General features: G+C 33.2%; 1 protein-coding gene across 1 annotated transcript in view; it reads left to right on the forward strand.

Annotated features, from left to right (window-relative positions):
- The window catches only part of LOC145291462 (RING finger protein 17-like), a 191,442-nt gene that overhangs the window by 129,188 nt on the left and 47,782 nt on the right, over positions 1–14,472 (forward strand). Inside the window, exons 27-30 of the mRNA XM_080137321.1 lie at positions 1,220–1,313; positions 4,728–4,873; positions 9,280–9,481; positions 11,517–11,726. Of these exons, the coding sequence (XP_079993447.1) occupies positions 1,220–1,313; positions 4,728–4,873; positions 9,280–9,481; positions 11,517–11,726 (652 nt within the window). The remainder of the gene's footprint in view (positions 1–1,219; positions 1,314–4,727; positions 4,874–9,279; positions 9,482–11,516; positions 11,727–14,472) is intronic.

Consider the following 14,472-nt stretch of genomic DNA (forward strand, 5'->3'; position numbering starts at 1 on the left):
TTCGCCAATAGTTTCGAAAGTCATCCCCTCTTTTCGATTGACTAGCCTTAATTTAAACCTATATCACTTCCAGTTTGGCAATGGGCACAACAGCAAAGACGTCACTTTTTTTTTTTCCATGTTCTTTTCCTCCTTCGCGGTACGGGTTCGAGCCTGCCTGCCTACTACCTTTTTTTTTTTTTTTCTCAACACACACCTCCAAACACTTGGCCAACACCGAGCTCCCAGGCTAGTTGAAGATAAGGAAGAGATTTGGGTCCAGGATGGATCCTTAAGGCACACCAGCAGTGATACTTTGAGTTTCAGATTTCTGACTATCAACAACTACTTGTATAAACCTATTGGAAAGAAAAGTTTCAATGATTGAGAAAACATATCCAGATATTTCATAATTGGGGATATTGTGAAGTAGACCTTTATGCGAAACCCTATCAAATGCCTTTGATGTGTTAAGAGCTATTGCTCTAGATGGGGAAACCCCCATAAATAGATTCATTGATTCTATATGAAATTACAGTCATAAGACGGAAACCATATCACTTATCACTGATTAGGTTGTTTTTGCTAAGGTTGACAATTTCTTTATTTAGCAAGGTTTAAAGCAACTTACTCATGACACACAGAAGACTAATGAGTGTATACTGAGATGCAGAATACTGATCTCCCGTATTTTTAAATACTGGAAAAACTAATGAGGTTTTCCAAGGTGTTTGGAAGCATTTCTCTTATAAGCATTGATTGAAAGCTTTGCGAGAATAGGTGTTAGTTCCAATTGCAGCTTTTTAAGTACGGTGTTTGGAATATTGTCAGGACCAATTGCTTTGTTTGCATTGGGTTTCTTGAGGGGTGTAGTAACACCTCTAACAGATATATGGATGTCACTGAGATTTTTTTTTTTTTTTGCGAGATTTATGTTGTAATGCCTATGAATTCTTATTAATTGCTTAAAATTGATTTTCTTTATAAAAATAAAACTACTCGATCAATTGACATGATTTTTGGAATATAACATTTTCGTCTCGTGACGAGTACATATATCATACAGAGTTTTCTTCGTTTTTGTTTTTAAATATAGATGGGATTCTGGACAAGAACCAATTGCTTGAATTTAAAAAGTGTATATAACAATTTTGCAATGTTTTAACTTTTTTTTTTTTCTCCGTTTTCTGCATATTTAAAAAAAAAAAAATCTGTATTCATTTTTTTTTTTTTTTGACAGACCTGAAATCATACCAAAGGTGGTTAAACGAAAAGAAATACATTCATTTATTCAAACTCCATCCTTTAATAATGATGCCTCTCAAACGTTAAAGGTAAAGCAAAATTGTCTCCCTAAATATTATGTCTCAAACCTCATCATGTGTGTTCGAAAACGTGTCTACCTCTCAAATAATGATGCAAGAAAATTACTCCCAGTTTCTATAGGGAAAACCAAACATACAGTTAAATAATTATCCAGAACTTATCAAATTGACTGTTTTGTAAATATGTTGTATGACATCAAATAACTTTCAAAGGGTTGATCTTTTTTATTTTTTATTGCATTTTTACCCCAAACAAGGCACTATGCCACTTTGATGTAGGGGACTACCATCTGGGGCATAATTTGCAGAGATACTATGTAGGGAGTTGAGCAGCAAGATATGTTTACATTACACTTGAACTTTTGCATATCAGTACATTTGGGGAAGCAGGAACTCAGAAGGGAATTCCAAAGTCTAGCTGTCTTAGGGAAGAAACTATCAGAGTAGAAGGCTTTCTGTCATCTGGAGATCTCTACTGTGTAGGGGTGGGATTTTGCTGCTTGCCTAGTTTTTCGGGGGGTATTTATCTAGAGGGAGTACAAGGGCTTGTAGTTCGTTAGAGCGCTTACCATTAAAGTACTTGTAAAATAAGATGCAACATTTCGTCGATGGGACAGGTTGAAGCCTAGCTGACAATGCGGTACCTTTTGAACCCTAAGAGTGGGAGACTAGTAGTAGATGCAGCAGCCCAAATATGGCAACAGTACTGATGTGCTGAAAAACAAAAAAATTCCATTCTACAAAAAAATTATATTTTTTGATGCAACCGTTTAATCTATACATTTAAAGTGACAAAATTCTACCCCTTCACTGAGATCCCAACACGGTAAAAGGCTTTCTACTCTAATTGTTTTTTTTTCAAACCACTTGTCTTTAGAATTTCCTTTCTATTTCCCTGACTGTACCAACATGGAGAAATTTAAATGTCAGGTGAACAAACACCTCGCTGCACAACTCCAAACATGTTGAAATATTTTCTGCATACTAGAGAGGGTATGACTACAAAGATTTGGACGATTTTATTTATAACTGTGTGTGATAAGAATGAACCAATTAGATACTAAAATTGTTTTATAAAATATACTGAATCTCTTGGAATTCTTCAATGATATCTTTCCATATTGACATGAAAAGACCACCATTGTTTTGCTGTTTGTGATTGGATTAATTTTGCCTTTTTTTTTTTGTTTGGAACTACCCTTTACATTTTAACGGCAGTTAATTGAAGTTAAATATTTTTTTTTTTGTCCCCTAACAAAAGCAGGGTAATTTCACCCTTGTTCGTTCGTCTGTCTGCACTTTTCTCCATAACTACGCCTTGGAATTTTTAAAAATTTTGCATAAACATTATATGAGTAAAAAAGTAACAGAACGGATTTTCCAGGAAAACTCCGGTTGCATTCCTAGGGGTGCCTTTCGAGTTAAAATGGCTAAAATTGACACTTTTGTACTTTTTAAAAAAAATTGATACCTTGGAATTTTATAAAACTTTCTGAAAAGTTGTAACTGACTGATTTCTATATAATTTTGTTTGTCTATACTTTGCGATAATTCTTGGGTGTGCCCCAGGGGCATTTTTAGGGCTAATAAAAGTACTCTATTTTTGGGACTATTTTACCATATTTGTCCAACATTTTCTGTGTATGTCTATTTAGCAGTTTTACATGGTGCTGAACTCAAATTTAAATATAAGCACTTGGGGACTTTTGGGGCCTCATTGAGGTGAGGGGCAAATCATGAACTTAGTCTTTTCTTTTTTTGCGTGATGCAGAACTGAAATTTACATATGTTAAGGCCTAAAACTGCACCGTTTGTTAATTTTCATCAGGATTTGATGTCCCCGGACGGACTTTTGAGGCGAAATGGGGGCAGGGGCAAATGCTGAACTTTTTTTATGCCTCATTCACTGTGCACTAATGGGAGACCCCTTTTTTATTTATTTTTATTTTTTTAAGTATGTTTAACTAGCAAATTATGAGAGCCTTTATATATATATATATATATATAAAAACACGTGTCCATTAGTAAAATTGTATGCACGTAAAAATATCTAAAAAAAAATATTTAATAAATAAAAAGGTGACACTAAAATCATAAACAGAGGGGAAGTAACTCCCTTTCTTCACTGCTTAGGAAAGCAAAAATGTAATACAAATAACAGTTCAAAACCATTTATATATCGCTAATAAAAAAACTAACAGATCTTATATATCTGAAAATGTTAACCTGGTCCTTATATATATATATATATATATATATATATTTCTGAATTAATCCTTTTATATATATAGCCATGTTATATATTATTTTGAAACGCGTTTTTCGCTCTATGGAATTGTGTTATTTGTTACCATTCTTAAATTGATGAAATGCACCAAAAGCTCCAACGTATGTACCAGAAATTGGTCAACATGAAAGAACCAGTTCTCCTACATGACAACGCTTGCCTGCATGTTGCTCAACTGTCCCTGCAGAAACTGAACGAATTGGGCTACAAGACTGTCTCATCCGCCATATTCACTTATCATTTTTTCAAGTAACTTACTGACAAAAAATGCTTCAAAAGCTGAGATGATGCTGATTTGGCCTTCATTGACAATTGCTTCCAGAACTCTGGATTTCTATGCTAATAAGATAAGATAAATAAACTTGTTTCTCGTATGCAAAAATGTGTCAATTCTAAAGGTTCTTATTTCGATTAATAAAGTTTATTATGAAAGAAGTTATGATCTTTTGAAGTTGAACGTCAAAAACCATTTTTGCACCAGCTAAATATTTGTCACGAGTATGTAAGTCATACATATTTTCCTTTATTTTTGGTTGCAATATAGGAGGATATATATACACACACACTCACAAATAGATGACAAAACAGCTATATTCCAAAATGTTATTCCTTTTACCATTCATTTGTTTCCACATGTTAAAACGTCCAACTCTTGACAGTATCTGTTTTATAGCACACTACACACGATGCAAATATTCTTCGGATTTTTTTTTTATTTTGATTTATGTGATCATGTCCTTTTCTTTTTTTTTTCTTTCTATGGTTAAAATGTTCCTTTTCTGAAGAATTAGTGTTGGAAATATTCAAAATTAACTTAATAATTATATGATTGTTTCCGCACTACGAAACAGATACTGTTAAGAGTGGATGTTTTGACATGTTGAAAGAAATAAATGGTAAGATGTATAACATCTTGGAATATAGCTGCTTTGTCATCTATTTGTATTGAGCTTCATAAATAAAAGGATTGGTATAAATAAAGAGTGAAATATAATTGAAAAAGCATATATATATATATATATATATATGTGTGTGTGTGTGTTTTAAAAAGTAAATAAAAAAAGAAGTTGCTATTCTTGAAAATCAAATTATTTATATTTTCTCATCTTTTTTGTTTTTTTTCTACATCCACATAGGCTGCTATGCAATGCATCAAAGCTAAAAATGAAAGCATTCGTAAAAATGAAGAAATGGAGTCTTTTATTGAAGTAACCATATCCACATTTGACAACCCTGGGAATTTCTGCTTACATGTGGCAGCTGACCAGAACAAACTAAAAAAGTAAGTGTTTTAAAGGAATAGTTATTCTGATTTTCTTATGTGTACTTTTTTTTTTTTTTTTTTTTTTTTTTTTTTTTCAAAGTAACTACTGTTTATCAAAACCTAGAAGCTATTCAAAGATAAGGGTTAATGAATGAACACCGTAATGATCAGTAATGATATTTATATAAAAACAAATACACATTTGTCTTTATTATGGAGTAGAAGATAATTTATTAATTTGATAATCATGTTGAACAAAGATATATTTAGTTGGAAATAGATGACGTAATAAATGTGAATGGGTGATAAATTTTAGCAACTTTCGAAAAAAAAAAAAATCTAATTTTCTGATTTAATCATTTTTAAGTAAATCTGTCTTCCTTTATTCGTCTTTATCGACTTTTCAGTATGCACTATCCCCCTCTTCCTTCCCTTTTGTTTTTTCTAATCAGTCTTTCTTTCTTTCCTTTTTCTCTCTTTTTTAATAATTCACAACGTCTAAAGTAGTTCTCTCTCCCCTTACTCCCCCATCCAGAACCCAGCAGAAATACCATGGTCGCTTTTGCCTCGTTGAAGAAAGGGCAGCATTCTCTGTCTGTGTTTAATCTTCGTGGGGCAGCCTACTAGAAGTAGTAATGATTATTATATTGATGGTTTGAGAAAACATATTTCGGTGTGTGTGTAGTGTGTATGTATGTATATATATATATATATATATATATATATATATATATATAATTATCCACTGACATGTGTTTCGTTGTCTACATCTCATCAGAGTAGCTAAATCTAGCGAGATTCATGATGATTCTGATGAGTCGTAGATGACAAAACACGTGTCAGTGGATAATTATATTTTAAAGATAATATATATACCACTCCCCATGTGAGGGTACCAAATTGGTTAAAGGGAAAATTATTTCCAACTCGCATTTAGGTAAAAATGCACTTTTGTAAATAATTGAATTCATTCAAGACGTATCGCAAAAACAAATAAGATATATATATATATCTTTTATCCATTTACATAGCTTATTGCACTTTGCTATGTTTTGATTACAGAAATTCCCCTCTATATGTCTACACTATTAGCCACTGTCTTATGGAGCTTTAGAATGCCATTTTAGATACATTTAGTCGTTATAATAAAATCCTACTTTTCATCCAAGCAGCAACATCATCACAATCGCTATCATCTTTAGAGGAAGTAGTTCCTATTTTTTTCCTCAAGTAACAAGTCCTCCTATCACTCCCAGTCATTACTGGGTGGTATTCTACACTTTGGACAGATATGGGGTTTCAATCTTCATAACTGGATTATAAACTCATTGGAATAACATAATTTTCCCGTTTCTGAAACAAAAATAATAATGTCTCCCCAGACTAATGCCACTTCTTCTGATTGGATGATCTCTGGCCATTCCTATATTCCAGATTAACGGTATTAGCATATTAAACAAACACTAATGTAGAATTCAACCATAGCGCCACAGTGTTACCTACTTTTGCCCTATGAGTAAATTACTTACTCGCTTCCTTTGTACATTTATGTCAGTGATTAATTATATTTTTTTCAAACATAGTTACATTTTTGTTTTTTTTTTGTTTTTTAGGTAATTCATTTATATATACTTCATTTAAAGCTGTGTAATCTACTGGATTCTCTGACTGCATATATTCTTTCCAACTGTCTCTTTCTCTTTCTTCAAAGAAAAAACAAACATTTATTTCCTCTCTCTCTCTCTCACTCGCTTGCTTTGTATATCACTGTATATATTCTTCCCATTTTAAAACTGTTAAACTATATTCATACTGAACTATATTTTATGTTTATTTCTTTTTCACTGCCCTTATAATAAAAAAATATATAACCTTTTTTCAGCAATTGATTTTATAGGTTTTTATCGCAAATATTTTCAAATAAGTATGTTTAAGTTAATATCGTATATATTTTGTCAAACTGTTTACATATTTTCCATTTTTTGCTTCCATGCCTCAATTGACAGAGCTGCACGTGTGTTTGGAAGTTAGGGTCTGGTTTTAGTCACAATTACCAATGTTTTACCTACACTACAGTTTTAACGTAAATTTCATTCCATAAGGAATTGAAATCGGAGTATTTTATTTAAATTTCTTTTACGAACTGATTCTCGAGATTGTGCATACGTGAAGTTTATTTTTTATATTTTTTTTTATATATTATTTTACTTTGTTTTTTTTTTGGGGGGGGGGGTAAATTTCTACATTAGGTCCACCTACACAATTTCATTTATAATGACTACTTTTATAGCTTTTTGACTATGCTGATTAAGAAAATCTCATTCAAATTTTGATGCACTAGCTGCCACGTTTGTATGCACGCGTGATAAACAAATCTACTTCTCTCCTACCGACACTGCCACCCCACTTTTTTTTTTTGGGGGGGGTTATTTTCATCCTCCTTATTCCCCCCTCCCCTAATAAAAAGGGGATTCCCTACTCCAAAAGCCGTTCTTTGCATGGGGATGTTGGGAGTGTCTATCTAATCAGAACACCATTCTTAACAGGAAGTGTGGGATATCTATTCCAAACGCTGTTCTTAACATGACAATACTCAAAGAAGTGAAGTGAAAAAAAGTCGTAATTGTTTTGTTTTACATTTTAAAAAAACGACATAAAACTGGAATTTAATTTAATACTTTTGATGGAAGAGTTGAAAAGAAGAGGAAGACTTGAACAACAAACAGAAACAGCTAGGACTGCTACCACTGGTTTCAATCACTCTTAGCAGTCCATATACAGTGAGGATCCCTCATCTCTAAAACTTCTGTTTTTACTTTCCATTATTATTCTAATGGATCATTCATCCTGATTTACACATTCCCTTAATTGCTTTTTTTTAAATTCAAACAGTACCTGCATGTTATCGACCCAAATTATCCCTAATTGCCAATGAAAGCCAGATTGTTTCATTTTGGCCACAGCCACTAGTGTCTGCAATTGTTTGGGGACGGCAATGGCCACCAACAACAACTGTAGTTTACTTTTTTGTGAGGGGCAACACTAATTTATAAAAAAAAAAAATTTTTTAAATACCAACTATGTGCATATTTGTTTTATTTTTTATTTTTATTTATTTTTAAGTTTTAATCGAACATACAAAGATACACACAGATAACTACTAAACACTGTCCTCAAGTGTCTAAGGTCTCTTTGTACAGGGTTTTGTCAGAACAACCTGGCATGAGGATACTTTTTCCACAGAAGTAAATCCCGACCAAATATTCAAAATCACATTGTATTCGCTGCACAAATAAGATCTCCTCACTATGGCTAACTCACATTAGCTTTTAGGAGGAATGGTGCACCTTCTCCAAGTGATATTACCTCACGTAATAGCACAAAGCTGGATACTCCACCAGACTAGATAAATTCTTGTCCTGGAATCCAGTAAGACCAAGAAACCAAAATATAAGATATACTACAATATATAAAAATGGTTAATTGGGGAGAGGGAGATTATGTTCTGAACTTCTTTACTAACTCAGTGCTCGAAAGATAAAGAACGTTAATGGAACATTGGAATATCTATGTATCTCATACAGAGTTCAAGTGTTAGCCCCAGGTTGAGGACCCCTTGATTTCTGAGAACTTTGACTGAAGTAAAATAAAACAAAAAAGTGAAATAACTGGTCTTTATATTATAGACTTGCATTTTCTTTTATATATAATTCACATTTATTGATTTTTAAAAGCATCTGTAGTTATGCACCAAATTATCTACTTGGAATTTTCAGTTCTTGTCTCATTGTTCAAAATTTCTATCATTCCTATATAACCCTATGTTATTATTGTTTAAATATCTAATTAACTTGTATATAATGAAGGCAGAAAGTGGGGGGAGGGGGGGCGGAGAACCGTGTGAATGAGCTCCTTCTCTGATCGATGAACTGCATGTCCAAATCACTGGAGATGTCATCACGGAAGAATGCACAGCAGGGGGCGTAGATTTAATCTTATGTTCTCCATCAAGACTAAACCTATGCACCCTGTTGTCTGTCCTTCTTCTATGACGTCTTTGGTGGTTTGGACATGCTGTTCGTCGACCAGAGGGGGAGCTCATTCGCAAGGTCCTCTTTCTCCCCTCGTTTCCTGGCATGTCGGTGGGCAGACCTGGATAATAACAATCGAACCTACAACTAGTTGATCTCCGGTGATAGAATCAGGAGTGGTTAGCTATATCTTGCAACCTGGCCCAAGATTGACAAAATTGGATTCTGATTGTTCGAGATGCAGATCATGCTCAGGAGGAAATTGGATCGATTTGACCAGGATGATAGTTGCTACGAGCGCAAGTATATAATAAAGTCCTATGAAATATTTAACATGCATGATATATTGTTTTCTGCAGGACGATTAAATGTGTATTCTTTTTTTTATCATAGGTTAATGACCGAAATCCAAACTTTTTATGATAGCAGTGAACCTCAACCCTGTCTTTCAGTAAATACGGGTACCGACTGCATTGTTTTTTTTGATTTTGAAGAAAATTATTCAAACATTGATAAAAAAATCATTAAAATCGATGACGAGTACACCTGGTTCAGGGCCAGGGTTTTGGATGTTTTACACAACAGTTTGTTAGAGGTGAGCCACCGTCTCTTGCTTATTGGTCATCGTACATACTTTTTTTTTTTGTTTGTTTTTCATTATTGGTCACCGTACACACCTTTTATCTTTTTATTTTTTTTTTTTGTGGTAAAATGTTTTTTTTTTTTTTTTTTTTTTTTTGCTTTTTGTTTTTCATTATTTGTTACTTTCATCACCTTTCATCTTTTTTTTTCTTTTTTTTTTTTTGTTTGTTTTTCATTATTGGTCACCGTACACACTTTTTATCGTATGTTTTTTTTTGTGGTAAAATGTTTTGTTTTTGTTTTTTGCTTATCATTATTTGTTACTTTCATCACCTTTCATCTTTTTTTTTCTACTTACTAATTATTGTGATTTGCTAAACTCTATCCGTTTACTAGAAAATGTAATGCTTGTGTAGTTTAAAAATATAAACAAAAATTGTTATCTACTGTAACAATGGAGAAGAGTTACCAGCTTTGAAAAATTAACTGTTTTGCATGTTGGCCACTCGATTTTCAGTCTAATAAAATAATTTGTATTTGTAGTTTGATTTTTTTTTATACGAGGATTGCTCCAAAAGTAAAACCTTTTCTTTGTTTTTTTAAAACTTGAAAAATTGGAAGAGCTATGAAGATTGAACTAACCATTAAAACAAGTAACCTTTTTTTCTACTCTAGAATTTATTTTTCTACATAGTCGTCACCGTTCTCAATGCATTTTTTGCCAGGAATTCAATGGTGAATCTTTGCTTCTATCGCATATATATAACAGGGTTGCTTTCTTAGTCTCACACTGTCAATATCTGCAACAAAGAGATGAAATTTTGGGGTCATGAATGCATGAATTCAGTTATCATAACAATGCAATTTGCAATCTGATCTGATTCATTTGGGTGGAATAAAAAAAAAAATAGAAAGCGTTACTTTTGCTCCCCCCCCCCCCCCCCCCGCCCGTAAATAAGAAAAATTTTTACATTAAATTTTTTATATTAGTTTTTATATGCAAATCTATCTCTATAACAGTAGAGGTGTGTGCATGTGTGTATAAATATTTAACTGATAAATTCTTTCATAGCTAAAAATTGTTTACTTTTAAAGCTTTCTTGTCTGTCTGTCGGGTTAGCTCAAACAGTAGCAGATGAGGCTGGAGCAGTAAATGAGGGAATGCAGCTGGAATGCAATATATTTTGGTTTTGATTCTAGCTGATGGCACCCAAGTCTTTTTTTTTTCTTTTTTTAAATCAGTACTATATATTAAGTACAATATAATATTCAATAAAGAATTTTGTGTAATAATAAATACAAAATCTGCATAAATTAAAATATAAGAGAATTTTATGATCAGCAAGTTTGAGCGATTCTCCCCACCGTTATTAAATAAATTCCCACTTACATTTTTAATGGCATTTTTCTAATGCAATTAAAAATATAATTGCTTGAATCTTCACATTACTTTTTATTATGTAAATTATTAAATTCCCACTTAGATTTTTAATGGTATTTTTCTGATGCAATTTTTTTTTTTTATTACATTTTCACCCCAAACAAGGCACATTGCCACTTTGGTGTAGGGGGCTACTATCAGGGGCAGCAACTACTGGGGCACTATGTTGGGATTTGGGCAGCAAGATGTTGGTTCACATTACACTTGAACTTTTGCATGTCAGTACAGTTAGGGAAGCAGGGACCTGGAATGGAATTCCAGAGTCTGGCGGTTCTAGGGAAGAAACTACTGGAGTAGAAAGATCTTTTACCTCTAGGGATCTCTACTGTGTGGGGGTGGGATTTAGCTGCCTGTCAGGTTTGTTGAGGTTGTCTACGTCGTGAGGGCACAAGTGTCTGCAGTTCGTCAATTATTAAAAAAAAATAATTGCTTGAGTCTTTACAGTACTTTTTATTATGCAAATTATTAAATAAATTCCCACTTCAATTTTAATGTTACTTTTGTGATGAAATTTGTTTTTGCCATACAAATAAGTTTATTGTTGATCTAATTTGTTGGTGTTTATGATAATTGCTTATCAATTAAAGAAATCTTGTTCATGTTTCAGGTGTATTTTATTGATTATGGGTTTGAAATAATTGTTCCTGTCTCTGATGTTCGAATACTAAAGGATTCTTTTGCCAAAAATGCTTCCTTTGCCTTGAAATGTCATTTATCTGGATACATCCCTGCAGGTGGCAACAGCGAATGGACGCGGACGGCTTGTGAATGTACATTAGAAGAATTAAAAGGGAAAAGATATTTCATTGTCAAACAGGTGAGAAGACCCAAACAATTTTCAACCATGTTTGTTTAAAAAAAAAAAAAATTTTATATGCTTGTCTATAATAGGAAGATGCTGAATCTTTATAGTAATTTTATTTTTATATCTTATTTTGGCACTTCTACAGTTTAATGAAGACATTAAAAAATGAAAATATCAAAAAAAAAAAAAAAAAATGGTTATATTGTCCATATTTGTTATGGAACAAAGTTCTCCGAAAAAAAAAAAAATCCACTTAATTCCATCAAGTGGTTTTTATTTTACAGCGAAAAAGCAATTTGTTATGATAACGAGCAAAAGGTTTGATTTTTAGGAAGAAAAAGCTAGTAATAAAGATGGGGAGGGAGTGTTGGCACTTTAACTGGAGTTATCTCCCCGTGGCATGTTCAGCAATTTCGTAATGGCAGATTTGAATGCACTCTCATAAAAACATGTTTTTCTGCTGTGAAAAAAAAAAAAAACTACTCGATGAAATTTTTTTACGGAGAACTTCAGTCCAAAACGGATACGTACAATATAACCTTTTTTTGATATTTTCATTTTTTAATGTCTTGATTAAACTGTACAAGTACCCTTATTTTTTATTTATTTTTTAATTTTATTTATTTATTTGAGGACTGTTATCCTCCTCTTCATAGTTGTTGCTTCACAATGTTTTGGCTAATTATTCCTCTGGCCTTCATCGGGTGGCTAACTGCAACGAGATAGGAGTGGCTGAGTGTCTTAAATGCATCCTCAGTGATTACTACCTTCCATAGTTGTCGCCTCACCATGTTTTTGGCCAACTAATCCTTAAGCCAGTTTTGGGTAGGATTAAAACCACTATCTTCAGACAATGCTCACCTCGAACCGTAGAGACTCAACGCCTCTATCCACTGCGCCACGGGCCCTGTTGTAAAACAGCAACTATGAAGATGCAGATAACAGTGTCTCTAGGTATTTAAATAATTATTATAGTAGATAATTATATATATATATATTATTGCGGTATTATCCCTACTTATATCCTGGCCCTGTCGGTGGGGTATTAGAATACACCGACTGCCCCACTTGCAGAGGGTAAAAGTCCCTCAATGGGGTTACCTGTTGGCCATGGGTGGCAACCCTTGATGCCTAGGAAAAGGATTCTGGTAGCTGAGCAACTGATGCCTAGGGAAAATAAAGGTATCAGTCACTCTACTTCGGCCTTGTACTAGGCTAGACGGGCGGTCGGAGAGGCCCGATCCAATCAATCGGCTAGTCATGTCAAGCCCTAACACCTACACTGAAAATGTCAACTATAACATTTAAAAAAAAAAAATAAACAAATTTAATATAAAGATTATACAACGTCTTATTACTACAAACGTAGATAAACCAGGTAAGTGTTAGAAAGCGATGGCAAGGGTCAATCAATTGATGAGACAAAACTGCACAACTGCTCCCTAACGAATGTTTTTATCAAACTGGGAAAGAAGAAACTAAAGGAGGAAACAGGAAATGATGGAACAAACTCAATCAATTGAGTATATCTCTTTTGTATCCCTGGGATGAAAGGGCGAATGGGTTTCCCTCCTAACATCTCCCAGTTTCAGGCTCTGAGGAGGGTGGGGAGCAAAAGAGATGAAAATCTAAGCAAACTTCCATGGATATAATAAACCCAAACAAAAAACCCAGAAACCAAAAAAAATAAAACAAAATCGAAAAGAACCCACTCTGACATAACCAACTCAGACAGTGAGCAAGAATATAACTATGAAATAATTGATAAAGAAAAATATCCAAGATTCATAGTAATTGAAACCTTAGAAGGAAAAAAGATCAGCGATCTATCTCCATTCTTAATTGAAAAAATTCTGTCTCAAAACAGCAATCTACTTGTCACAAACAACTATAAAGACGCAAAAAACATCTTAGAGATGGAAAAATTCCATATCTATAAATGCAAAAGTTTTGCTCATGAAAGATTAAACACATCAAAAGGTGTCATAAAAAGCCATGAATTAACCTTGGCTTCAGCAGAAGAAATAGAAAATGCCCTAAGAAAACAGGGAGTAATCGATCATGTTCGAATAAACATAAAAAGGAATGGTCAAACCATACCTACAAAAACCTACATACTAACATTCAATACACCAAAAATCCCCAAAGAAATAAAAATTGGATATATAATAGAAAAAGTAGAACAATATATACCAGCTCCTCTGAGATGTTTCAAGTGTCATAAATATGGACATAGCAGAGAAACATGCAAAGGACAGAAAATATGTGGAAAATGTGGCTTAAAAGAACCTAACCACGCTGAAAGTGAATGCCCCAACGAAACAAAATGCCCAAATTGCCAAGAAAAACATCCAGCATATTCTAAAATATGCAAAATCTTCAAAAAAGAAATAGCTGAAATAAAATACAAACAAAACGTATCCTTTCCTGAAGCAAGGAAAATAGCAAGCTCTCGAAAAAATAAACACGCAGAAATCACAAAAATTTCAAACCAAACAAACCAAACCCACTACCAAGACCTACTTAAGCTAATCTCCGAACTCAAAAATCTAATTGAAACTTTAAAAACTAATCAAAATGAAAACAAGAAACAAATACCAGTATCTTCTAAAACTCACTCAAATGATCTAAAACAAGTCTCAAAGAACAAGAAAGAACCCGAACAACAAAAACCACAAATAATCCGTGAAAGATTCAAATCACGAACAAGGACAAAAGCAGAAGATAAACACAATATCTGGAAAGATGGAAATGGAAC

This window comes from Euprymna scolopes, chromosome 12 (assembly GCF_053919585.1).
Source record: "Euprymna scolopes isolate OS-2025 chromosome 12, ASM5391958v1, whole genome shotgun sequence".
Taxonomy (NCBI): Eukaryota; Metazoa; Mollusca; class Cephalopoda; order Sepiida; family Sepiolidae; genus Euprymna; species Euprymna scolopes.